The 24938-nt window shown below is 33.6% G+C and overlaps 4 protein-coding genes across 5 annotated transcripts; 1 reads left to right on the top strand and 3 right to left on the bottom strand.

Annotated features, from left to right (window-relative positions):
* Window positions 1-6302: 6302 nt before the first annotated feature.
* On the bottom strand, window positions 6303-12562 carry LOC100750048 (transcription factor AP-1). Its single transcript, XM_012389946.3, has one exon. It carries the CDS (start codon window positions 12509-12511, stop codon window positions 11918-11920), a length of 594 nt encoding a protein of 197 aa, XP_012245369.1. The 5' UTR covers window positions 12512-12562; the 3' UTR covers window positions 6303-11917.
* A 2168-nt stretch (window positions 12563-14730) lies between these two features.
* LOC100745345 (uncharacterized protein MAL13P1.304) lies at window positions 14731-18737 on the bottom strand. Its single transcript, XM_012389951.3, has 10 exons — window positions 18539-18737; window positions 17995-18125; window positions 17766-17908; window positions 17540-17690; window positions 17228-17460; window positions 17080-17149; window positions 16696-17012; window positions 15460-16619; window positions 15260-15391; window positions 14731-15166 (listed from the first exon to the last, which is right to left on the bottom strand). Exons 2-10 carry the CDS (start codon window positions 18101-18103, stop codon window positions 15145-15147), a joined length of 2337 nt encoding a protein of 778 aa, XP_012245374.1. The 5' UTR covers window positions 18104-18125; window positions 18539-18737; the 3' UTR covers window positions 14731-15144.
* Window positions 18738-18780: 43 nt separating this feature from the next.
* Window positions 18781-21076, top strand: LOC100749927 (multiple coagulation factor deficiency protein 2 homolog). 2 transcript variants are annotated; one of them, XM_012389954.3, is made up of 6 exons: window positions 18781-18802; window positions 19721-19839; window positions 20019-20066; window positions 20239-20396; window positions 20467-20615; window positions 20689-21076. In XM_012389954.3, the coding sequence occupies exons 2-6, from the start codon at window positions 19732-19734 to the stop codon at window positions 20865-20867; spliced, it is 642 nt and encodes a 213-aa protein (XP_012245377.1). In that variant the 5' UTR covers window positions 18781-18802; window positions 19721-19731; the 3' UTR covers window positions 20868-21076. The 2 variants fall into 2 exon arrangements, with proteins under 2 accessions (XP_012245377.1, XP_012245376.1); XM_012389953.3 differs by lacking the exon at window positions 18781-18802 and adding an exon at window positions 19424-19584.
* Window positions 21077-21784: 708 nt separating this feature from the next.
* Window positions 21785-24717, bottom strand: LOC100745223. The gene is made up of 8 exons (XM_024370182.2): window positions 24384-24717; window positions 24091-24266; window positions 23901-24013; window positions 23416-23832; window positions 23282-23342; window positions 23020-23188; window positions 22794-22953; window positions 21785-22729 (listed from the first exon to the last, which is right to left on the bottom strand). Exons 1-8 carry the CDS (start codon window positions 24669-24671, stop codon window positions 22467-22469), a joined length of 1647 nt encoding a protein of 548 aa, XP_024225950.1. The 5' UTR covers window positions 24672-24717; the 3' UTR covers window positions 21785-22466.
* Between the last annotated feature and the right edge of the window lie 221 nt (window positions 24718-24938).

Raw genomic sequence — 24938 nt, 5'->3', positions numbered from 1 at the left:
ATACCTAAACTCGTTCACAAGTATAATAATCTCATACATTTGCATGATCGTAGTTTGTATGGCTATCGCACGTAGATTGGCAGGCATTCGTAGTCGAAGCAGTGGCCAACTTTGCATACGTCGGTCGTTTTCAATACACATCGGCGAACGTGGCGTATAATCACTCAACGTTTCCTTCTGCTAGCTCTTTCCAGCACCTGCATGCGTCTGTTGACCACGTTTCTACACGACAAATCCATTAAAAAAGAAACTTCTTGCCTCTGTTGTCTGCGTTCGACTTACGTATCTTTTACATTCCACCAGAGCCAAGGTAAATAGGGAGGCAAAAAAAAAGAAAAAAAAATAGAAAAAAAAAGGAGGCAGGAAGAAGAACGTTGTTCCTCTATTGCACATTCTTGGAAAGCGACTACAGCTTCTGTTTCCTGTTCTTTAATCGTTCTAATCGGTCGCGATGAGACCAACGATAAAACCCGGTTGGTCGGTAAAAGATTCATTAAGCGAAGGAAGCAATTAAGAGAAGATCAGATCAGAAAATAATTAATCCTGTTGCTGCCTTTTGACCGACTTTTGTGGATTCGTTTCTAGCGGAATTTCAATGGTGCAATGTATTTCTTTAGAGTACGAAACTGGCATAGTTTATCGTTGGATGTACATGATCTCTTAGAGAGTGAAAAATTTGATAGCGTAATTTTGTAACGCTAATGAAGTAAATCTGATAAACGATGTAATTAGATCGAAGAAATCGAAATGTAGATGCAATATAGAATATTCAACTAATTCAATTAACTAACGTAATTGTCTAAAATATAAGAAGAAAAGAAATATAATCTTCGTTTTTACTCAAAATTTATCGATGAAAACAGAGATTATCAAAATGTATCAGAATTCGTTGTTCTTAAAATCTCAAAAATACCACGAAAACATTTTATTCAACTTTCGCTACCTAAACGCGCGATATTTGTTAAATGCAAATTTGTTAAATCCACTGCGAAATACCGTAGAATCGCATTTCGATAGAAACAGCTGAATCGTAAATTTTCCAAAGCCGAGATCGATAGAACAGGACGAAGAAGAAGAAGAAGAAGAAGAAGAAGAAGAACCTGTTCCCCTTGATGGTCCGTGTTTTCCTCTCGATCCGTCAGGATAAATCGCGATATACCGTGATCGGCGAGTTAATTAGAGATCGATCAATTAGATTAGAGAACGGGGTCGAGCCAGTGAGTTCGTGGAAATTATGCCCGCTGGCAAGCATCGCGATTTCATTTGCCTGCTGGCTGGTTAAATAAAAATGCGAGGACGCCATCGTGATACGGCCTTTCTAATCTATTTCATTCCGATTCTCTACGATTCCATTCAACTCGAACGTTCATTAGAGAAGAAGAAAAAAAAAAAAAGAAGCAGAAAAGAAATTGAAAGTGGAGCTCATGAATAACATGGGATATAAAACTTGGAAACGTGGATGGTCCAGTTGCGTCGATCAAAAGTATCGTTCGAGATGTCGTTGCATCGTCAATACGCGAATTACATGTTCGAAAAGATAGCGAAGATTAAGGAGCCCCAGTGATTCAGAACCTTGAAAGAAGACCTCGAAGATTTATTGGACAAGCTCCGTAATATTTCATCACGGTTAACTGAAAGCATCACGTATGAATTAACGATGCTGATTTTTTAATCTGACATTTTGAAAAACCACTTCGCCTTACGGGCAATCGTTCCTGTTCGTCAATTAATATTACAATTATAATTCCCATTTTAATAATAATATATCCATTGAATGAAACACAAATGTTCCATCGGATAATGTTTTACGAGAATGATAGTTATTTAGCGTCATTTTTTATAGTATTTAATCATTTTAAAGATATTTATTCAAATAGTAAAGTACAAATTAAATAATAGAAATAAAAATACTTTGAAGATACTATATAATATCGGAGATAATATATAATATCAATTTGATTTTCTGCAAAATTTCTTGACTCGAATACGCGTATGACTAATAATTTTGTATTAATTTTTCAGAAAACAATTGCTGCAATATGAAATATACGAAATATTCGTTCTCCCCTGAATATGAATTGAATTTCATCTAACTATGAAATTTCATATTGAAATACGAACAATTCAATGTTCTAGGTATTTCTGTAATTTATACAGAATGTATAGCGTGTTATTAAATATTTTCTTCTCTTTAAACATATGGAAACGCGATACGCGTAAAACGTATATTTTATTCTATTGCATATAGAAATTACAAAAATGTAGAAAATATCATTGCGTTCTGGTAATTGTATCTGTATGTTCCTCGGCTAAATAAAAAATAACAAATGATTCCAGATTACTCGTATCAATTTAGATTAAACATAAGGAGAGTTTAGTAAATTCGTTTATTAACGTTGCAAGCTGGAAGGATCAACACGGTTGTTTGCCTTTCTTCGATTGATAAGCCGCAACCGATATGAACATGTTTTACGAGATAATGCTGCGATAATATCGATAACGCGTCCATATCCGTCTTTCAATTGCAATATAGCGTTCCGAAATTCGATCTGAGCACGACCCTTTCAAAGCGTAATAAAGTCATAAGAAATAAAAAATTAACGACTTGGAAGATTATTGCTTCTTTATCGTCAAGATTCCGATACCAGATATAAAGAACACGAATTGTTAACTTTTCATGAGCAATCGAGTTTAACAGTTGCATCACGTATAATAACGTTTAAGATATGTAATTTATGGCAACGTATTTGATGTTTTCTCGCGATACCTTACGAAACATGTTTTATGAAAAATCCTAAAGCACAGATACGCGTAAGTTTCTGCGATTAAGAAAAACGAAGAATATTAGCGCTGTTAATAATTTGTACAATTTTACCAATAATATTACAATAATAAAATATTAATTGAATTACGCAGGAGAGCCGCGGCCCTGATTTAGCCACGTAAAGTAATTTTAATTTTCACCAAGAACGTGATACATGTTGCTTCGACCGTTCTGATAAAACGATTTTAATCATCGTACTCCCTCTTCGACCAATATAAACACGAGAAAGAAAAAGACCGAAGATAAATAAAACTTATGCGTGCGTAGAACGTAGTCCCAGTTAAATGGGAATTTAACTTCAATCAAGGCAACCACCAGCGAAAGATACGAACGCAAGACCGATTGCCGTGAATTATTCATGAGCCACAGACAGCTACATGATCGTTTTTCATATTCTAAGCGTTTATTTATGAGCTACGTTATTTCGCGGAGGCCTACGGAGACGAACGATTCGTTTGAGACACGAGGGAAGACAATGTTACGATTGATTCCTAATCGATAAGGATGAATACGATGGTGAATTTGTTTCAGAAGATTATTAATTACATAGAAACGATCAGCGAAGAAAGTAAGAAAAATCGACTAGTCAAGAAATATCTTCTTGAAGTTTCTTCTTTTATCGAGCTGTTCCCTCATAATCGCGATTAATACGATAAAAATACGATCAACGAGATAAGGAAATTCAATATCGTACGCTATACCGAATCATAATTTGAATATACGTGTTCGACAAGTTATTAATTGTCACTCATTATCGCGAAAAGATTTTTTGAAAAAATAAATCAGAATAAATGAAAATATTAATAATTACCTCATAATTTAATTTCCAGAATCAAAATTATCCATTTTACGTGAAATTATCTGTATTTTTATTAGAAGACCGCGAGTCCCGTTAAATTTACGAGACTTTGAAAAATCGATATTCAGTCACGCTCGTTTGCGATTCCTTTACGGTAAAAATGAAGAAATATCTTTCGTCAGAGAGCAAAAACAATTCGGATGCCCGTGTACGATGTATCGTGGCGTTTACATGAAAACTATCGAGTTATTTTTACGCGGCGAGGACGTCGAGCGCGCGAAACAAAGCCGTTCGAATCTGGATAACGCAAGGCTTCGCGTAAGAAGCGTAGGGGATAGAGATTGTAGGAAGAGCAATTATGACCCTGACCAATCATCGCGATGTCAAACTTTCGTTTCGAAATATTATCGAGCAAAGATCACGATAAAGTTGCTGATCGATCTTGTAAAATTCGACAGGAATTTTATCGCGATAAAGGCTTGAAATAATAATTTCAATTCCGTATAAGCGATCGTGAAAACGTGACCGTGTGATAAAATTTATCGCGACATAGCAATGAACGTTTGTAACAAATTAAGTAAATAAGATACGGCTAAATTAAAAGTCACGATAAAGAAATTGGAAAACAATTGGGGAAAATTAGAAGGAGCTGCAAGATCGCGTAAACACGACAAATTCTTCGATTGCAACTCGTGTTTAGAAAACTCAGATTTTTCCAACTTTGTATTTGTGAGATCGAGTTTCACCGAATATCGGTTCTCGAAAATTAGATTTTTAAAGCGTCTTTCTTTTACTGACACGTCTTTTACAACGACGTATCTTTATACAAACAAGAAACCTAATCTGTCGAACGTTGTGATCTTCATATTTTTTTTTTTTTTTATGTTTATTAAAATTTACAATCAATTCTCGTATTGAGAATTTTCAGTAATTTTTCTGGCGTGGCGCAGTGACAAGGCTAATTATTTATAATAAGTTAATACTTATTATAGATAAGTATGATTTGTAAGTAAGTATTATAAATGAGTAAATATTACTTAATTTAAATAACTAATTGAATCTAGCGTTTAGGTCTAGCGGATAGTCTTCAGCCTGTGGGTGATCTTTATTTTGATAGAACAAAATGGATCGTACGTAATTCGATAAAATAATATAAAACGGAAAATATCGTGCATCCATCATTTCCTTATAAAACGAAAGAAACTTTTCAGGCGATCTAATACAAAGTTGAGTTAGAACGTTAAACAACAAATTAGAAAAGAGAAAGTTTGCGATGGAAAAGTTGGAAAATCTTAAAAGATAAAAAAATGAAACTAAGGGAAGATAAGAGACGAATGAAAGGTGAAATAATTAAGAAAATCGAATGAATTTAACGAAACTTTAAATAAATTAAAGAGTAATTTCCATTGCCTGCTCGCTTTCTCTTATATGTAAGCAGAACATGTAAAATTATTAGCCGCTATTTAAATACATTTATTCGCGACATCCTACACGATTCCGTAAATAATTATTCAAGCATCGCGTAAGACGATTAAAGAGCAGTTTGTCCATCGGATTTCTCTAAAATATTCATTTATTTTTAACCGCTTTAACCCGTGTATTTTTGCAAATATAGAAACTACTTCGGTTCGAATTCAATTACACCCAATTCCGCCCACGTCTCGCTTTCACACAATGCTCGTTTATCGCTGGCATCGTAAACGCCCGTTTACGTCTGTTAATAACGAAACAGTTGATTTTCAACGCATTAAAACACAGAACGCGAGTGAAAGTTTTGCACGATACCTCTTCGAGATTATCTATTGCAGAATCATCGGAGTAATAAATATATCGAATTATGTATACGCGTACGAAACATAGATACGACATAAGCGTAAATATGCTTAGCTAATAGAATCGATTTAACGTTTCCAATTTCTGACGAACGATCTTTTATTTTTCAGCTCGATAAAGTCGGTTTTACTGGAAACCAGGATTTACCAACACGCTTCCGGGAAACGAACGTTGGAATCGGTTAGGCCGCAAAAATTCACCATCTTAATTCGTACCGAGAACTTTCTCAATTGAGCCAATTAAACAATTGCGATAATTAACACGGCGAGCGATGAGACGCAAGTTGGAATTCCGGTTTCTTCTTTGCAGAAGATCGTCCGCGAATAGAACGAGACATTCAAATTTCTCGGATCAACAAAAATTCGTTGCTCCTCGATCGCTATTTTCCATCGACGTTCAATTTCATGATCGTTAATAGAAAAAATGTAAAATACAATTTGGACAACGAGTCAAAGAAAGATAAAGAGAAAGTAGAAAAATATTCGAGCATGGAATCGATCGGTAAGAAAGAAGGGTGGGGGACACGGTTTCCAGGGGGGGGGGGGAGGAAAAAGACACGCACGTTACGTTTTAATATAATGAAATTTTATTCTTTTTCGTCGTATTTCATTCAAAAATAAAATTATTTGTAAAAAAAGGTTTCTCCGCTTTCTCGATCGGTAGACAATATATGTAACATATACGTATGCGCGTCGATATATATATATATAAATATATACAGATACGTCTATATATTTATACATATATACGTATATATATCTTTATAATAATTATTACATATTACAATAGCAATATTTACTCTCATGTATAGGGTTATACATAACTCTATATATGCGGTGCTTTTAAATCTTCGCGTCGTCATCACCGTACTATATACTATATTTATTTATTTATTTATATATCACGCATATATATATATACACATATAACAATCATCGTTTTTATATGTATATATATACACACATACACACACACTCTTCTTTAACGGGGTTATTCTCGCTTACATACTAAATCACATTGTGGTTGTTTCATCTTTACTTTCATACGTTTTTCTTTGTGCCACCGCTTTTTTCTCCGCTCGCTTATACTCTTTAAACTCTAAAAAGATTCCCACATTATCTCAGCCTAACATTACTCATTTTCCAAACATTTCTTTTTTCCTTTCTTTTCCTCTTTATCTCACTACAAAGAGTTCCATCGTACCAATCGTCCCTTTATTCTCTGTTTGGCCATGCTAAGACAGATCGAAAATTTCCAACAAGACAAATATCATATATCTTTCAGATCGTCTTCCGTATCACATGATTTTTTTGTTTTTTTCTTTTTAATCCAATTCACATTTTTCATATGCGAAGAGAAAGTAATAGAAGAAATTGTGTACGCGAAGAAAGAATGAAAACATCGCGCGATAAAAAGTATCTTTGGAATCCTTGATGATCGTTGTCATAATTATGTCCTCCTTTTTGTTTCTCTTCTCTATTTATAAATCACTTGGAGAAAAAGGCACGCCGTAAGTGATGGCCGACTAATTTTAATTGCATGGCTCGTGAAAGAAAGAAAAAGAGGATAGAAACGAAGGTTTCTAAACAATCGCCTCTACCATCTTGCGTTTTCCTTGTGTCCTTAATGAGAAAGATCATTTTTTTAATCGAGGAAAGTACGCCGGGAGTTTTCAGAGCGAGGCTGATCTCTCGTGAAATAAATCGAAAAGGAAAAAAGAAAGAACGGGGGGAAAAAAGAAAGAAACGAACGAGATTTTCAAGCGAAGAGAAAACAGAGCACGCTTATTCTAATGTATTTTAAGAGAGAAATAAATATAATATGCGTTAAAAAAATTGTCAAGTTATGTGCCGAAAGTCGCGCGTCAAAGGAGGGGAAGAAAAGTGCGAAAAGTATCGGCGCACACAAGCTCTTTTGGAATTTTCTTCGATTTATAAAAAAGAAAAAAAAAAAAAAAGAAAAAACAAGAAGAAAGAAAGGTCACAAATGAATGATTTAAAAAATAATTAGTCGTAAGATATGTTTGAAATTGAAATTAAAACAATGATTATCTACAATGAATGAAGAATTCCTTCCCTTCGTTTGAATCGATTGCTCCAATTATCCCACGTATATATATATATATGTATATGTATATTATTACAATGTACGTGTATCTAAAAATATCGGATAAATTTCTGTTCTTTCATCGAATTGCAATCTCCCAACGACGAATCGCTTCGAGTTCGTCCTTTACACTACGATTAAGCCTACGTCTCGTAATTAAACGAGCTCGCAACCACGGAGGATCACAACACGTTTCTTCTTCTCCTTTTTTTAATCATTTCTATATCTTTCTATCTACGACTTAAAAACAAACAATTGTGCAGAATACGTTCATAGCTAATCGCAAAACAAATTCATAAAAGTTACGCTATTAAGATACGATGTTTCTCAGTCATCAATAACCTAAGAATAGAATTTCTAAATATCTATCTGAACGTTCATATCTTTCAATGTCCAAATTTCAATACGTCCGGATGTTTTAATTTTCCAAATTTCTAAAATTTTCCGCAATGCAAAATATAAGCAATAACGTATAATCAGTTGGCAAAAAAACTTAACAGAATACGCTTCCTCGTATAAAGAACGAATCAACGCACGATTGCTCGATTATATTGCTCGAAAAGTCGTTCAAAAATCTCCGTAACTCGTCGATCATGATCATCCTTGTACTATTCGCAAAAGTGTTGCGACACTCCGGGAGAAAACTTCTTTACAGCGATTCCTTGCGTAATGGCACAACGGTAACGCCGTACGATTCTGTTACCACTTGCTTCTTCGATTCGAAAAATAAAAAAGAAAGAAAGAAAGAAGGAAAGATGCAAGTCTAACTTTTCAATATCCATCTGACCGTACAGAAATAAAAAAGAAACTTCTTCCCAAGCGCGTTTCTTCTAAATGCAAGTCGTCGTCGCACGTGGTAACACAATCGAAACCTACGAACGTGTTACATGTGTCTGTTGCTCGTGTTTTATACGAATCTGCGAGTGTATCACGCAGCGTACGATAAATTACGAGGGCATACTGGACAAGACTAGATGCACATATGACGAAACGACAGTTCCATAGACACAAAAATTAATACTCTCGTCACTTCTACTGCATATACTCGATTCTGTTTGACCCTTGGAATCGTTATGTTACGTTAAACCGGGAAATCAAAAATTTCCGATGTTACATGGCTTGATAGGATGATGCAAAAAATATAGTGAAATCACGTGAGCAGTGGCGAAAGTATCAATGTCTTTGAAACCGAGGGGGAACACGCAGTATCGGCTTAAAGCTACGGGAAAATAAATGAAACAGAGAGAAAAATTCAGAGCTTTTTCACGGAGAGTATCGTGGACACGATTGCGCCACGTACGTAGAAGCGAAAGGAAATTCGGGCGAATTTTTCAACGAAAAACACGTGGCTGAATCGTATCGATACGCGAGAAACGAATGCCTTTAACGATAGAACTACTAATCAATAAAAAGTAATTAGAATTGAAACGGTAGAATAAAAAAATAAATATAATTATATATTCTGTCTCAATGACAACCGATATTAATTTTGTCAGATAAGGTAACTTTACCTTAATTGTACACATAATACGAAGTTCGTTTTATTTTAATGAGTTCGGTAGTTCTAATGTTAACCCCTTGCCCTACGCCATTTAAGTTCCAACAGTCGCGCCGACTTCACGGTCTGGCTGAGCGTTCGAAGTTGTGCAAGGTACAACTAATTTTATGTTACTATATACTCGTGTTTCTTATGTTTGGCCAGAAGATCGTACCACGAGTCTAATTCGTGTTTTTTATGTTTGTCTCGAAGGACGTACCACGAGTCTAACTCGATATTATAGGTTAAAGGGTCAATGCGTCGCTAACGCGTTTTCTGTCCGAGCACTCCTTTCTAGTGTGCCTGGTTTTTTACTCGTCGTTACGTAATCAAGTCGAAGCTGGGACGCAAAAAGTGCGTGTGTCCGTGTAGTGGCTAATGTGTCGCGCACAGTTCAAACTTGTGTTTGTCCGTCTCGGTTTCGGATGCGGACAGCGACACGATTTGGTTCAACTGTCAACACAACAATGACTCACTACACGTGATGTTCTGCGCGTGTGCGCCTCTAGAACAGGCTGCAAATAGTACGAATGCGTGTGCTATTGTATAGTAAGGATTTATCGTTACCACGAAATCTTCCGAAGGAATCGCTTTCTTCTTCCTCCTTCTTTCTTTTTGTCAACAGTTTCCCCCTGATTTATCAAGAATCTAGGGAATTCTCGCGTGGCCCGGGATTTCGTGGCAATCGTTGCGGTCGCGAATTATCGCTTCGCGATAACACTACCTACGTCCAGCCTTCGACGCAGAATAATTTTTTGCTTTTTCTCTTATTCGAATGATAATAAAAAGCGCGGTTTGTTTGAAGAACTCGTAAGGTGTATATAACATCTGAGAAAATAAAATGCAAGAAGACTAAGAAAAACTCATCTTTCGGAAGGGACAAATGTGTCGAATGCGTCTAACAAGAGGCGAGAAATTAAGAAACAAGAGCTTTCTAGTAATGTTAATCGTTTCTGGTGCGTATTCACGGAAATCGACGAACTTTTGTCGTTTGAAGATGCTGTAGAGAAATGTCTCGAGCTACATCGAGTTCGTATCTTTCTTTCTCTTTTCCATTAAATGCGAGCTTATGGAATTCTTCGATAATTTCATCTTTTTGACTGCGATCGACCTTGTGGCCGGGAACGGCCGTTCAAGTACCACCATTGTTTCTAAAGACTGTATAAAATAGAATAGCGCCTGGAACCAATTTTTGGCGTTGAAATCACCGCGTTTAGCCCTTTAACCTACAACGAGTTAGTCTCGTAGTACATGCGACAAACATTTTTTTTTCTTGGCCGCATTCGGACGTGCAAATATATTTTCTTGATAAATATTAGCAAGATACCCTTAAAAATCCTGCTCAATTATCAATCGGTAATAATTATTTATCAAACATCTGGCAACATAAAATTAATTGTATCTTGCACAACTTCGAACGCTCAGCCAGACCGTGAAATGGCGCGACCCTGCCGATGGTTACGGCACGCGCTGTTGGGACTTAAATTATAAGGCAAAGGGTTAATGAATAAAACAGAAACGAGCAGGTAAGACGAATAGGCGATCGATCGCACTTTTCCAAGCGTCGGTGAGTGTGTTCCAATGTGCACGGTTCGTCGCCAGAGCTATGAACTTTCAATTGACACGGAGACAAATTCGGCATCGATGGTGCGAAGTTTTCGATGATAAAGCAAACGTTCTACAAGGATACTAGAGCGTCTACGACGCCGTGAATCGCGAGAACAACGTGAGCCAGTTGAAGCGTAACCTTACGTTAAACGGATGTCAGCGACGGGCACCTTAGGCGAAAAGGCCGCAACTTGGACCTTTACCACCTGTATTGAATAATGTAACGCCGATATTAGCTCACCAGACTTTCACGCATTCGTTACAAAACGAAAAAAGAAGAAGAAAAAGGGCAGAAAGGACGCAGACGATCGCAAAAAGAAAAATGCCCCGTGGATTGATTACAAAGAATGCAAAGAAGTATTATTATCCTCCGACAGGGGGAAAATCCGAGGATAGTACAACGTTAAAAAATCGATAGGAAGATGATGAATGAGCGTGAAAAAATCTGACAAACGGGAATCTCGAAAGATCTTCGATAGATTATTAACATCGATTTGATCGTTTTCCCCCGGACGAATGTACATAATACGATCGGTAAATTTTTAGAAAGAACAGCTGAGAGATTCGAATCTCCCGCCAGTACTCGCCAAGTTCTCCAAAATGGCCGCATTGCAAGGTCCCACTCTTCTCCGCGAAGTCCCACCCACTCTCCTTTTTCTCCATCCTTTCCTTCCCTCTTCACTCCCCACTTCTGCTTCCCATCGACGTACTTCTCGGAGCTGTTTATCTCTCTCTTTCTCCATCCGTCTTTCCCCTCCGCACCATTCTCCTATACACATGCACGTAATGCGTTTCTCGTGCACATGTATGCATGAAAAACAGGCACACACAAAGAAGAGACACGCGTATAGGGGTGATTATTATCTCCTTATTCTTTTTGTTTCGCTCTCCTTTTTTTTAAAAAAAAAAGAGTCTCTATTTCACGCCCAGCACACCAAGGCACTCCCTTCTTCTTCTTTTTCTTCGTCTTGCTTAGCTCTCCTCACGCCGTCGCGCACGATCATCACCGTGTCCCCTTTTCCCGAAAACAACAAAGCAAACGAGAGATCGTAGTCAAATGTAAACAAGTATCAACGACGACATCGATGTTCCATGGTAGAAGCTTCCGACTCCAACAAAGGGGAACAACATTGCCACGTTTATAAGAGTGGCAAGAGCCACCGTCAGACGAAACAATACACGTCGGAGAGTCCCGTCCGATATAATCGGCTCAGAATTGACCCGAGACCGCCATAATCTGGCAGCCAGAGTGCACGTGGTCCATCACCTGCTCCTTCAACCGGCACACGTGCTCTTTCAGCCTATGCACCACCGCGCTCAATTCACTGTTCTCGCCCTTCAACAGCTTAACCTTGTCCTCCAGCCTGGAGATGCGCTCGAGCTTGCGCCTGCGGCATTTAGACGCAGCCACGCGGTTCCTCTGACGTTTCCTTTCCAGCTTGATTCTTTCCTGATTCTCCATATCGATAGGAGACATCGGGGGTGAACTGGACACGCTAGGTACCGTTTGAGGTTCATCTTTGATCTGTAGCAGACCTTGACTCACCGAAGATTCTGTACTCTGCACGCTGTTAGGTGGTTCCAACGTCGTATACGTAGCTCCATAAATGCTACCAGGTTCTTGCGAGCTGTCCGAATGATGCAACTCGTTCAGAGCGTCGATGAAACCTCGAGCGTATAATTCTTGGGCCTCGGTCACTGCCTTTGGAAACAGAATCTGCGTAGGTGTTGGTAGATTCGTCACTAAACTATCCTGCTGACCGATGATTAACTTTTCCAACTCCGGAGAGCCTAGTTTTAACATGATCGGTGATAGAATGCGGATGTCACTCAGGTGCACAACACGATGTCTCGACAACTTGTGAACACCCAACTAAACGTACAGCCTTATATCCCGTGACTCACGTCCACTAAAAATAGCTCGTTCGTCACTAGAACGAGTGCTGATTGGCTACTTCTGACATCATTCGCCGTTTGCCATTGGCTGAACAATCGGCGCTACTAAGAAATGGCTGGCGCATGCGCAATCGTGCATTGCTATTCCTGTGGAGGGAGAGTTTGAACGCCGGTACGCGCGTTAAAGACGCGACTTTTACTCGTTGCGAATTCGCGTTATTTTCGAGGCTCGATAATAGCGGTGCTCTATGATGGTGCATAAATAATGCGAGCACTATTGAACTGCAAAAATATCGCACTTATGTACTTCACGAGAGAATTTACTGTGCGTACTGAATCTCGCGCTGTTACGCTAGTACATGTTTTGTTTCTTTCTTTGAACTTTACTATTCCACTCTTACCCGAGTGGGTGTTTTTCACATTCTCGTTGCGCGTGTTGTGAGACCAACTTGTTTCATGTTTCGACTCTAAGAACGTCCAAGCGTTATACTCGCATATTTAATGTCTCCTTGTTTTTTAAACGATGAACATTTATTTAGAACAAAAGCGGAAAGATTTAAAAAGGATTACTGGGTCAAGATTCATGAGAAAATTGGTAACCTTGTTGTTCTGCTCTTTAATGTGTCAGCTGCGCATAATTACACTTACATGGAATCGCGTTAATGCATCCATTGCATAAACCCGTATCAAGCGAGCTACAAGTCAATACACCAATCACGATTGTTTCACGCTATCTTGCATTCACCACATAACGCTTGTAACCGACTATTCGTATATTGAGCAAAATGTTCCGCAATCAATTGATACTACATATGTAATTCATTAGAATTCTATAACTCTTACAGAACACTCGAACTCGAGTTCGATTTTCATACGCTTCCTTTTGCAAATATGTAGCCCTCGAATATATATATATTGTTATTTTTGCAAAATAATATACGTGACATATAACATCTATCTTCTTAAACAAGATCGTAGATTGATCGTACATATTGCATTAAATATACTTTCAGTCTGAATAATTTACTCATCGCTAGAAACTACCGTTTTAATTTACCTGAGAAAGGTATTCCTATCGTTTTAAACCCTTCAAAATCATTCGATTACAAAACGTGAAAACAGCCGCATCTGTCTGATTATCTCAGTAGCATTCAAGCATCAGAGTAGATAAATTGTTTAATCCCATAAAGCTTGATTATCCATTGATTCTCAAATATAATCTGCTTATCAATTAACAAATTGGCTGAAATCCAAGGATATTTCAATATAGTCTGTTTGTTATTTATTGACCTCAATTATTTATTTTGTAGACAAAATAAACGTTTCAGTAAAATGTAAAATATTGTTGCATTGTATAATATAATTATTTTGTTTAATAAGCATGATAAATTTTATCGTATGAATATCTAGCTATTTTCTTTCTGTTTTTCTTGGCACTTTGCGATATCACAAACACGAAACTATGAATATGAAAACAGCTTTATAACACATTGCTATATCGACTATGCAAATTAAGCGTTGACCTCAAGCTTAGACTTTTAGCAACAGAAAGTTCCGCGTGCGTACACCCACGATTGCTACTAGGTTGCAAATCAATTATGTTAGTGACAATTATGTCATAACGAATTATCCAGTTTTTCAAGTTGTAAACTTTTAGTTCTCATCACGATAATTAGTATATCAATTATTAAATTAGATTTTAGTAAAGTCAAAGTGGTAATGATTTGTAAAAAATATTTACTTAATAAAAAAGTTTATGTAGAGAAGGTAACACTGGTTGCTTGTTTCATCTTGAAATTAAACAAACATATTTAATTCTCGCCTCTATGCTGGCCGCTCTATAAACCTGTCAGCATAGGATAAGGAATAAATAGTTAAATCCATTATACATAATACTTCTTTTTTATTTATGCACCGATGTCTCTTTGAATACTGCCAATAAAATCGGTCTTTTAAAATTGTTTCATCCATCGTCGAATGCTTCAATAAGCATTTTTTTTTATTTTTCGTAATTATGTGTGATTGGATCATTTGCGTTTGTCATAATTCCACAACAGATTGGAAATATTACAAAAATCTGCTAGTTTCATGTCATTATCATTATTGATAAAATAATAGAAAACGCAATGTTCTAAAATGTTGGTTTATTCATTGAAACATACTTAAGGATACAAAAAGTACATCATACGAACACTACTACGAGAGGAAGCCAAAATCATCGAAGCTATGACTACGTCAAAGCAAGCCGATATCCTGTAAATAATTAACAATTGCTGATTTAATAAAAGTGTGCGCAGCGATGGAAGCAGAACAGTTCAAAGAGTGAACTTGCTGTATAGTATGTTATAGATGTTTGAAGGAATTAATTTAGTTTCTATTTTTGTCTTCATTCTTTTCCCTTTATTTAGAAGTCCGTCCAATAAAATTCACCACACGCATTAGTAACTTATTTACATCAAAGGGAATATCAATGTGTCTTACAAAACACATAACAGTATTTTATTAATCGCTTCTCCAATATCGACAAATATTGCGTTGTAATTATCGATTCCTCCGTAATTTCCTGAGACAATAAGATAATAAGAAATCATGATAACTTAATATAAATAAAAAAATATGTAAACAATTTAGTACGAATTAAAATAGAATTACTTACTTTATCAAATTAGGTTCATGATATGAAATCTGAGCACGTTTTCGTCTAGGGCGATTACAAGTAAATGTGTTATTGGTACTTGTACTACTTTCTGAATCGCTTGAATTGTCCGCACGTGAAGATACAGGACTTCTGTATATAAGTATAAGTTATAATCATATACAGTTAATATACATCATCATTTATCTAAATATACTTACAAAGATTGATTACAATCACGAGAAATTGTTTCAGTCGGAGAAGGTGTCCTAGATTTAACATCGGATTCGTTCAATTTTTGCAGCACTACTTTAGCAGCACTTGGGTCTTTCATCGGTTTGCCTTTCTTCTTTTTGTAAGAATTATTTTTCTTGAGTGATGGTGTATTTTCAACAAAATCACTGAAGTGCGTCGTAGTTACCTTCTGCCTTTTATTCTTCTGCTGTGATAGTTTTGATTCTTTTTTTACTGGCGCCAACTCTATAGTCTCATTATCATTATTCACAAGCAGTGGCAGATTTACCGTAGACTGGTTAAACGTTGATTCGTTCAAAGTATCATGCGAAACAGATGGAATCGGACAAATTTGGGATATCTTTCGAAGGGTAGTTGTTATTTCTGGTTCTGGTTCAGCTGGAATTATTGGTTTCAAAGCAGACTCTTCTAGTACTGGCAGCTTTAAATCATTTATGTCAAAATGCATATTACGTGGTTGTCGTGTGTATACCAGCGTGAAATCATCTTCATCGTCACTTTCAAAATAGCCTCGTCTTTGTGTAATGTAATTTTGCAAATTCGTTGTAGAGGCATTGTCTGTTTTACATTCGTTTTCATTTGCATCTCTCACTATAGCTCCGTTATAATAGCTATTTTCATTTTGTTGAAGTATATCAGATTCATCTTCATTATTTGTTTGTATACTATTCTTGGAATTATTCACATGATTTGCACATCTACTTGACATTGATAGTGGCGACATTTCTTGCGTAGTTTCTTCGAATAGATTCTTCGATTCTTTTTCTGTTAATACGAAACTTATACTATCATCATTAGAAACATCTACATCATCAGTCTTTTTGTCGTTATTTGTAAAAGAAGGCACGACTTGGGAATTATCAAATAACCAACTTGGTCCTTCAAGAGGATCCTCCCAGTTTGATGTAATACTTTTTGTTTCATTTACTTTTTTTTTCTTTTGTTCATCTGTAGTATCTAATTCATTGTTGCTTTCTTCATTTTCATCCCCAGTGGTTCCATCATTATTGTTTCCAGAATCATCGGGAGTTGATGTCTCTGCTATAATCTTAGTCTGAGAATCTTCATCTTCTTCATTACTACATCTTGACCTATCAGTTTCTTGGCTATTTTGATTCTCTGTTAACTGTAGATAGCAATTAAAGATTTAATTAACGTGGAAATTAACTTTATGCAAAAATATGTTTACTGGCAACACAAACCATTCGAATGTTAATAGTATGAGAATTTTGCAATAATTTCGATACGTCGTTAAGCTTCACTCTGGGACTTCCTATACGTTCCAAATTTTCAATATCACATCGAGAACTGCGATTCTTCGGAGATCTTGACTTCGACTTTGGAATTCTTTCTGATATTCTTTGCGACACCTTTCCTGATATTCTTTCCGAAAGCCTTCCTGACAGTCTTTCTGACATTCTTCCGGATATTCTTCCTGACATTCTTTCCGATATTCTTCCTGACATCCGTTCAGTAGAACTTCTGCTACTTCTCTCGCTTAATCTTTGTTCGCTCTCATCTAAAAATGAATACTGAAGTTATATTAACTTCAAAATATGCCAATATGAATCATTAACGGAACATACCACTGTCTCTTTGTGAAGCAACTGTTAAAGGAGACAATCTTTCAGGCATTCTGTATGTGCGACCATTTTTCTGCAATATTTAATTTGTTCGATAACTCAATTTTTCAAACAACTTTGTTAAACTTAAAACATTCTACAAAATACTTACGCATGTACGTCTTACAGAGACTCCATTAGGAGACATTGAGTTGTTTAACTCTTGATTTCTGGGGGGTGTTCTTACCTCTGGTATTATACTTAAGTTTGATGAATTATTAATATGCTGCATATTTAATCTACTTAAATTAATGGTGGGTTTTGTAATGGTGTAACCGCTCACCATAGGCTTCACTACTCCTCTAGTTGGAGATTTTATTGACAGTCTTTTCAGTGATTCCCTTTCTGGAAGAATTTTTTTTTTCTAGGAACCTATCTTTAAATCTACATAATATAAAAAGAAATAATATGTAAAAGAGCTTACTTCCAGCAGAATTATAAGACATCTGCATATTCGTAGCAACAGATTCTACAAATTCTTGACAAGATGAAATTGTATTTGTTAAGTAACCAGTCAACGTCACTAACATTTTAAGCATTTCTTTAGCATTCTTTAGGATATTTGATATAATGGCCTAAAAAATATATTTTTATAAATCTGATTTTAATAAATTGTCAAAATATTATTGTATTTAACATACTTTACTTACATCACGTTTATTACAAGCTAAACCTAAATCTTGTACTTCAGCAATTAAAGCAACATTTTGGGAAAATAATAACTGACCTTCATGCTTTTCTTTAGATAATGCTCTTGCTAATGAATTGTTGTTACTTTGTAGCTGTTTACATACTGTAACAATCAAATTTTGATATTAGTCTTAAATATATTAAAAATATTGTATAATTGAATAGACATATATTCTTTTTGAAACTCACATGGTTTATAAGACTTAGTTTCATGGTAATTCGTTAAAAAATGTTTCCTTTTAACCAATACTCTCTTCTGTGATTTTTTAACCTTCCTGTGGTTTAGTATCTGGGGCATTTTCCATTTATTATTTGAGCTTCTAAAATATGACAAAAATACCGAAAAAATACAAAACTCACAAAAAAGCAATGATAACTAACAGAAATTTTACATTATGAAACTATCAAGCTATCGTACATATTCTTTACGGTTTATTTATTAAATTCAATTACTAAAGAATGTAAAAACATCACAATATATATGTCCTAATTACTTAAAATTAAATGCATACAAAATATTTTAAAGATAAGGATTTAAAATAAAAGAAAGATATTAAATGTGTATCTTAAATTATGGGTTATTAAACACACAATATTTTATATACTAATATATTTATTTCAATACAAGTAATGACAAATTAAAAATATGGGGGAATAAAGTTCTGAATTCTGAAATTGTATAAAACAAAAATTAGTGCTAAAATTAACGAAACCGTGTAGTTTTGGTACATACCTGCTAATACGATTAAATCTTTTTAAATTTTCCAATTTATGAATAGTTTGTATAGTAATATGATTTCTTCTCAACAATCATAAATTATTTAGTTATTTTTTAATGTATTACCAGAGGTATTACAGTCACATCACAAATTTGATATCGTGTAGAGCAATACTTTTCCGCCATTGTGAAAGTACTCACGGATCTCAAAACGGCGGGATAAACTCATTGATTAGAAGCAGAATGTAACTCATTTTAAATTTTGAACAAAAATAAAGAGTATGTTATAAAGATTGGTTTCAATTTTTCGTACATATTTGAATAATTATTGCTTATGTACATTCAAATTTAAATTGATACGCCATAAATAAAAAAATATTTCAACGCCCATTTGTAGATATTTAAATATTCCCCAGATATTCACTACCTAAGCACCAAAACCATATTTTTTTTACCAAATGTTGCTATTTTAAGGATGAAATAAATTTTAATTCACAAGTACATCAACATTTAACATGAAATGATTGATCAACAGATTTCGAAGTTATAATTTAAAGATTTCATTCTTACTTCATTCTTATTGACTGTAAAATAATGTCTAGTAATGCAGTGATTCTCATATTATAATTATTTAACTAATTTCTCTAAATTAAAATTAAGTGATGCCTTTTATTACATTCTTTTAACAGAAGAATTTTGTTTATAACATTTGATTTATCAATCCTATTTTAATCCATATAAAAATATTATAGAATTAAAAATTAAAACTATTCCATTCATTTCTATTATGATGTTTATTTCAATTTAGAATGGTTATTTTAATAAAAAATGTTTAATAACAAATTATCTTGTTGATATCCTTTATCTCTGCTTTTATCATACTTTGAGCCTCTGGTTTGCAAATATGTATGTATATCATAAAGTAACACTTGCGGTATCTGTCCACGTCAGTCTATGACTTCTGTAACATAACCTCGAAATTCGTAATCCGGTATACAGTCTTGCCAATGAACAAGATATTTGCGTTCATGTCAATTTTTGTATACATTGAATAACATAAGGTATTTCCAAAAATTTTGTTTATTTCCTACTATTTTCGTAATTGAATGTTTAACGCAGTATTATTAGATGTAATATGTGCGTATTATTTCTGTGATATATAATAAATATGTAATTAAACGCATGCATTTGTTGCAGAACATTACAATATGAATTGGACTTTGTGGCTTTTTATAATCGGATCTTTAGCTTGTAAATATACACACGCTCAACAACAAAGAGTTCCACCAGGTGTATCACCTCAACATTATCAACAAGTAAGTTTTCCTCCTAAGATAATCAAACATATGGTTGCTGTTATGTTGAAGTCTAAGTCAAAATTCGATTCTATTATTTCTTATTACTAGGGAATATTAAAACAGTACCTATAAATCCATGGATAGCATTTTTTATCATTGTTTCATTCATAGGTCAGTTTATATTCAATTTGTTTTAGCCTGTTCAACAAGTACATCAAGTACCACAACAAATTCCTCAACAACAGGTAGGTTTACATAAAAATACCAAAGATCTAGTACCTCTTATAATCATAATTATAAATATAATTTAAAACACATTTAATGTATTTTATCATATTATGTGTAATGCATATTTGAATCAAGTTTAAATAATTTAGAAAGAAATCATGCATCGTTACAAATAAAATTTTTATAAAGTTCCAGCAAGTACCTGTACAAGTTCCAATTCAACAAGTACCTGTACAGCAACATATGCCAACTCATCAAGTACCGGTTCAACAAGGACATGGGCATGGGCATGGGCATGATCATTCACAACAAATACTTAATGCTGCCAACATAGTTAATGAAAAAGCGTATGTTACATAGATGTAAAATCATCAACTTATAATCTTAAGCTTATAATTATTAACAAATTTTTTGCAGACATATCGCAGAGCACATGGAAGTTCCAATAGATACTAGTAAAATGTCAGAACAAGAATTGCAATTTCATTATTTCAAAATGCATGATGCAGATAATAATAATAAGTTAGATGGTTGTGAGCTTATAAAGTCCTTAATTCATTGGCATGGTATGTATGAATCAGTTAATTACTAAGTTACTAACTTTCTGCATGAAGAATATAATAAACTCTTTATATTCAGAACAAGAGAATAAAGAGGTAGCTGGAGTCAACACTGGACAGAAATTATTTAAGGATGAGGAATTGGTAACTTTAATAGATCCAATACTTTCTTTAGATGACAGTAATAATGATGGGTATATCGATTACCCTGAATTTATACGAGCACAGCAATATGCAGCAGCTACTGGCAGACAATAGTTGCATACAATACAATGTTCAATGTTATTAAATGGTATTTTTATTTCATTTTGAACATACGTACAGTCCCATTTATAAATATCATCATAATTTTCACTTGTTGTCATTGCAATAATGGTACAGACCACTACTTTGCATATAATTGAAATTATTTCTATTCTGTTAATATTTTTTTGAATAAAAAATAATTAAAATAATTTTTTTAAATATATACAGATTTTTTATTTTAACGAAAATATAAATTTGTTTCAATTATATAATATTCATATTTGAACCGAATAATACCATCTCTTTTTATATACAAAGTGATTGGAGTATCAGAAATACAACTGATGAAATATATATTGGAGAGAAACATTATGTATAATTTAATCAAATACAATTCTATTTGCTGTAACAGAATTTAGTATATGCCCTTGTTATACATTAGAAATTGGTTTTTTAATAAAATGTAATTATTCTTTTTACATGAAAATTATATTAAAGATTAATTCTAATCCATAAAATTCTAATGTAAAAAGATATAAGAACAATTTTCTTTAATATAGATTCTTTATCAATTTCTAGCTATCATATAGTTAGTTAAGTAGCAGAAGTATTGATAATTTAAATGCTTCCATTATTTTGTTCATATTTTATATAAATTATTGGGTTTGGTTAAACTAATAATGTTGTAGTATTTATACAAATAAAATTACTAAGTATGGAAAATTCACATATAACACAATTGTAATGATATAGCAATTTTTATATATTTCCATTGTATCCAACAGGACAAATTAATCGAATTTATGTATATACTACATGTATTCTTTATTTAGAAACATTCATGTGAAATAAGAACAATCCTTTTTAGAGATATGTAAGTACTTTGAAGAAATACTTTGGTACCTAGCTCCTTTTTTGATACAATTGAGGTATAAAAACGACATAGTAACAATTTTTTTAGAATAGCTAGTTACTATAATCTTGAAAACAGTGATTCTATTATTAAGAATCGTATATACCTTTGTATTGTATGATTGTAAAAGTTATATATAAATATAATTTTGTTATAAGCTGGTAGTTTTCTCTTTTTTCAAACACAGCTGCACTGAATTAAAGATACATGTGTATTACATTCGCTTGTGTACAGTTTCACCATTAAATCTATTAAAGCCTTTTCAAATTATACAGTAAATTTTCATGTTGCGCTTTATCATAGAATTCATTCTATTCGAAAATTCTTGATTTCTTTTTATATTGTCAATATTTTTTAAAAATCAAATATTATTATACAAATTAAGATACTAATTTGATAAATGTAAGTTACTCGAGCAAAAATTTATTTTATAAAATACTTTAAATATTCGTTGTAAAAATTATAATTTTATAGCAAATTTTCACAAATTTAATACAATTACTTTCACACAATATCTATTGCACATAAGATGATGAAACAAATTTCACAAATATAAAATAAATATGAATCAAAACATTTTCGTTTTTTAATTAGTTTTAAAATCAGACTACTAAGACAAAACACTTTTTATTGTGTTGTTACTTAAAATAGTATGAAAATCACTACATTCCTTTGACTAAAGAAATTCGTATACTCACTTAGAGATACATTCCATTTACTAAATAATCCGCATCATGAGCATATAGTCCGTGCCGTCTTCCACGTCTTCGGACGACTCGTAATCGGCAAGCAATTAATGTAGCTGTAATAGCTGTTATTGTAAGTCCTAAAGCCAACGATATGACTGCTCCCCTGGGTCTCAAAACTTCATTTTCATTTGCTTGTTTCAAGTGCTCTGCCATTAAGGTATTTCTTCCATGCTCTCTGCTATGATGTTTTATAACTATTACACTTTTATGTTCTAAAATGACATATTTAAATTACAATAAAACATTGGACAAAAATAACATTATTTAATAACGCACCTTTTGTTTCCTTTGTTTGAATATGACTAAATTTCAGAGTTTCATTTTTTAATATATTCTGACTAATTTCTTTTCCGTGTACTATATGTTTCTCCCCTTGTTGATCGATTTTTCCGATTTCTTGACTTTTTAATGAAACATCTTTTTGTTCATGTGATGTCTGAAAGAGAAAAAATAATATAATGTTAATATTGCAATGAAATTAGAAATCATAGAATACACATACATCACAAGCAGGTGTTGTTGTAATAATAACATCCTTTTCTGTTTCCATTATTTGCTTCTGTTGCACATTCGATATTGGAGATGGAGACAGATAAACCTGATTGTTTTGCCTATTTGCTGATAGGAAATACGACGTTTTGTATGGATGTTTTGCATCCATATATGTACTACTAAACAATTTAAAATAATTCAAGATTAAATATAACTACTTTAATATTTTTTTTGCTTAATATCTTCTTTAAAATTAAAATTTGATGCCTTACCCATCTGATTCTTTTTCTCCTATTACACCCAATCCCTTATGATTGAAAATATGTGACTGATCTTCTAAAAATGATACAGTTTAAAGCACTTCCACTTCATTCATAAAATAATCTTTTACAATTATACTACTTACGTTCAGAAGGATTTAGATTGCTTTGTTCAGGATAAGAATTATAAATGGCTTTATTTCGATCATATATGGGTTGATAATCCCATTGATACCCTGGAGCACCTTCCATCTGACGAGCTGGATATAGAAGTAGCTGAGGTGGTATCATTTGCTGAGCTAAATTAGGCAATTTCCAAGAATTAACTTCTGAAACATGAGGATACAGTGGAGCATAGGGTTTATGTCGATCAACCATTTGTTGGTATGGTAGTGGAGGTTGAACTCCTTGGGCTATAGAAGGAAAACTTGTTGGTTTTTCTATGGGACATACATCTGTTGCTTCATCAGATCCATCAGTACATTGTGGTATACCATCACATACATTATATATTGCTATACAATCTCCAGATAAGCTGCATTCATATTGGTTTTTAGTACAAACTACAAACATATATTATTATACATTTGTCTTGTTGAATTAGAAACGCAAAACTTTAATTTGTATATACCCTGTTTGATAGGTGGGGATGTTGTTAATGATAATTTTGGTGCCAATGTTACAATTAATTTCATGGGGGATTCTGTGAAAGAATATTCTGCTGGTGCTGGGTCTGCTAATTTCCTTCATATAAATAAAAAATATGTATATTATTCTTTTATCATCAAAATATTATGAATATCAAAATGATGGTTGCATACCTAAGAGATTTCAATTCATGTTCTTGTTGAGAAATCGTACTTTCCTTCTCCAGTTGTGAATTGCTTTGTGTACTATAGCTACTACGAACTGCACTACTATAGTTAGCATGACTTGTAAATTTACATTTGAAGTCATGCAATGGGCCACATTGGAAAAGATAACAACTTCCAGGATTCTATATGGTATTCAATTTATTTTATTATTAGTGGAAAATAAATCATTTATTTGTTGAAATAAAAAGAAATCATATTTTTATTATTTGCTTATTTATTTTGTATGAAATTATCTATACCTTCTCTTCAAAAATAAACACGTCACAACTTTCTGTATCACAGCAGAATTTTAAACATTCTTCTCTAGAATTAAACTCAAATTCCTTCAAATATTTAGCACCCATGTCTAAGGATTCCTGCGTTCGAATAATTTTATCTTCTTGAATCTTAAAAGTGTCGAGGCACATCTGATAATTGTTTCTGAGGCTGGTACGTTTTTCATTTTTCCTCATTAATGTTTCACCGGAAACGTATAACAAAACCGTAAAAAAATGGAAAAACACTTGCAAATCTTTGTAAAACATCATCCTCTTGCCATTTACATAGTAAGAAAAACGCGCATGCTTATTCACCTTTCGAATTTGATCAATAACTTTATATATTATCCGATTAAAATAATCAACTGCCCAAGGATAACATCGAAATTATTAATTAAATACGTAATAGAAATATTTAAAAATATGTAATAGAAATTAAAAATATAATTTAGATATTATGAACTATATTAATATCTTTTTATAAAATTTAAAATCATTTTTCAAACTGTAAGAATCAAATATTTTAATCTACAATAA

The sequence above is a fragment of the Bombus impatiens genome, unplaced genomic scaffold (genome assembly GCF_000188095.3).
Source record: "Bombus impatiens unplaced genomic scaffold, BIMP_2.2 scf_0670, whole genome shotgun sequence".
Lineage (NCBI taxonomy): Eukaryota > Metazoa > Arthropoda > Insecta > Hymenoptera > Apidae > Bombus > Bombus impatiens.
Note: the sequence above shows the minus strand (reverse complement) of the source record. Positions and strands in the feature narration are given on the sequence as shown.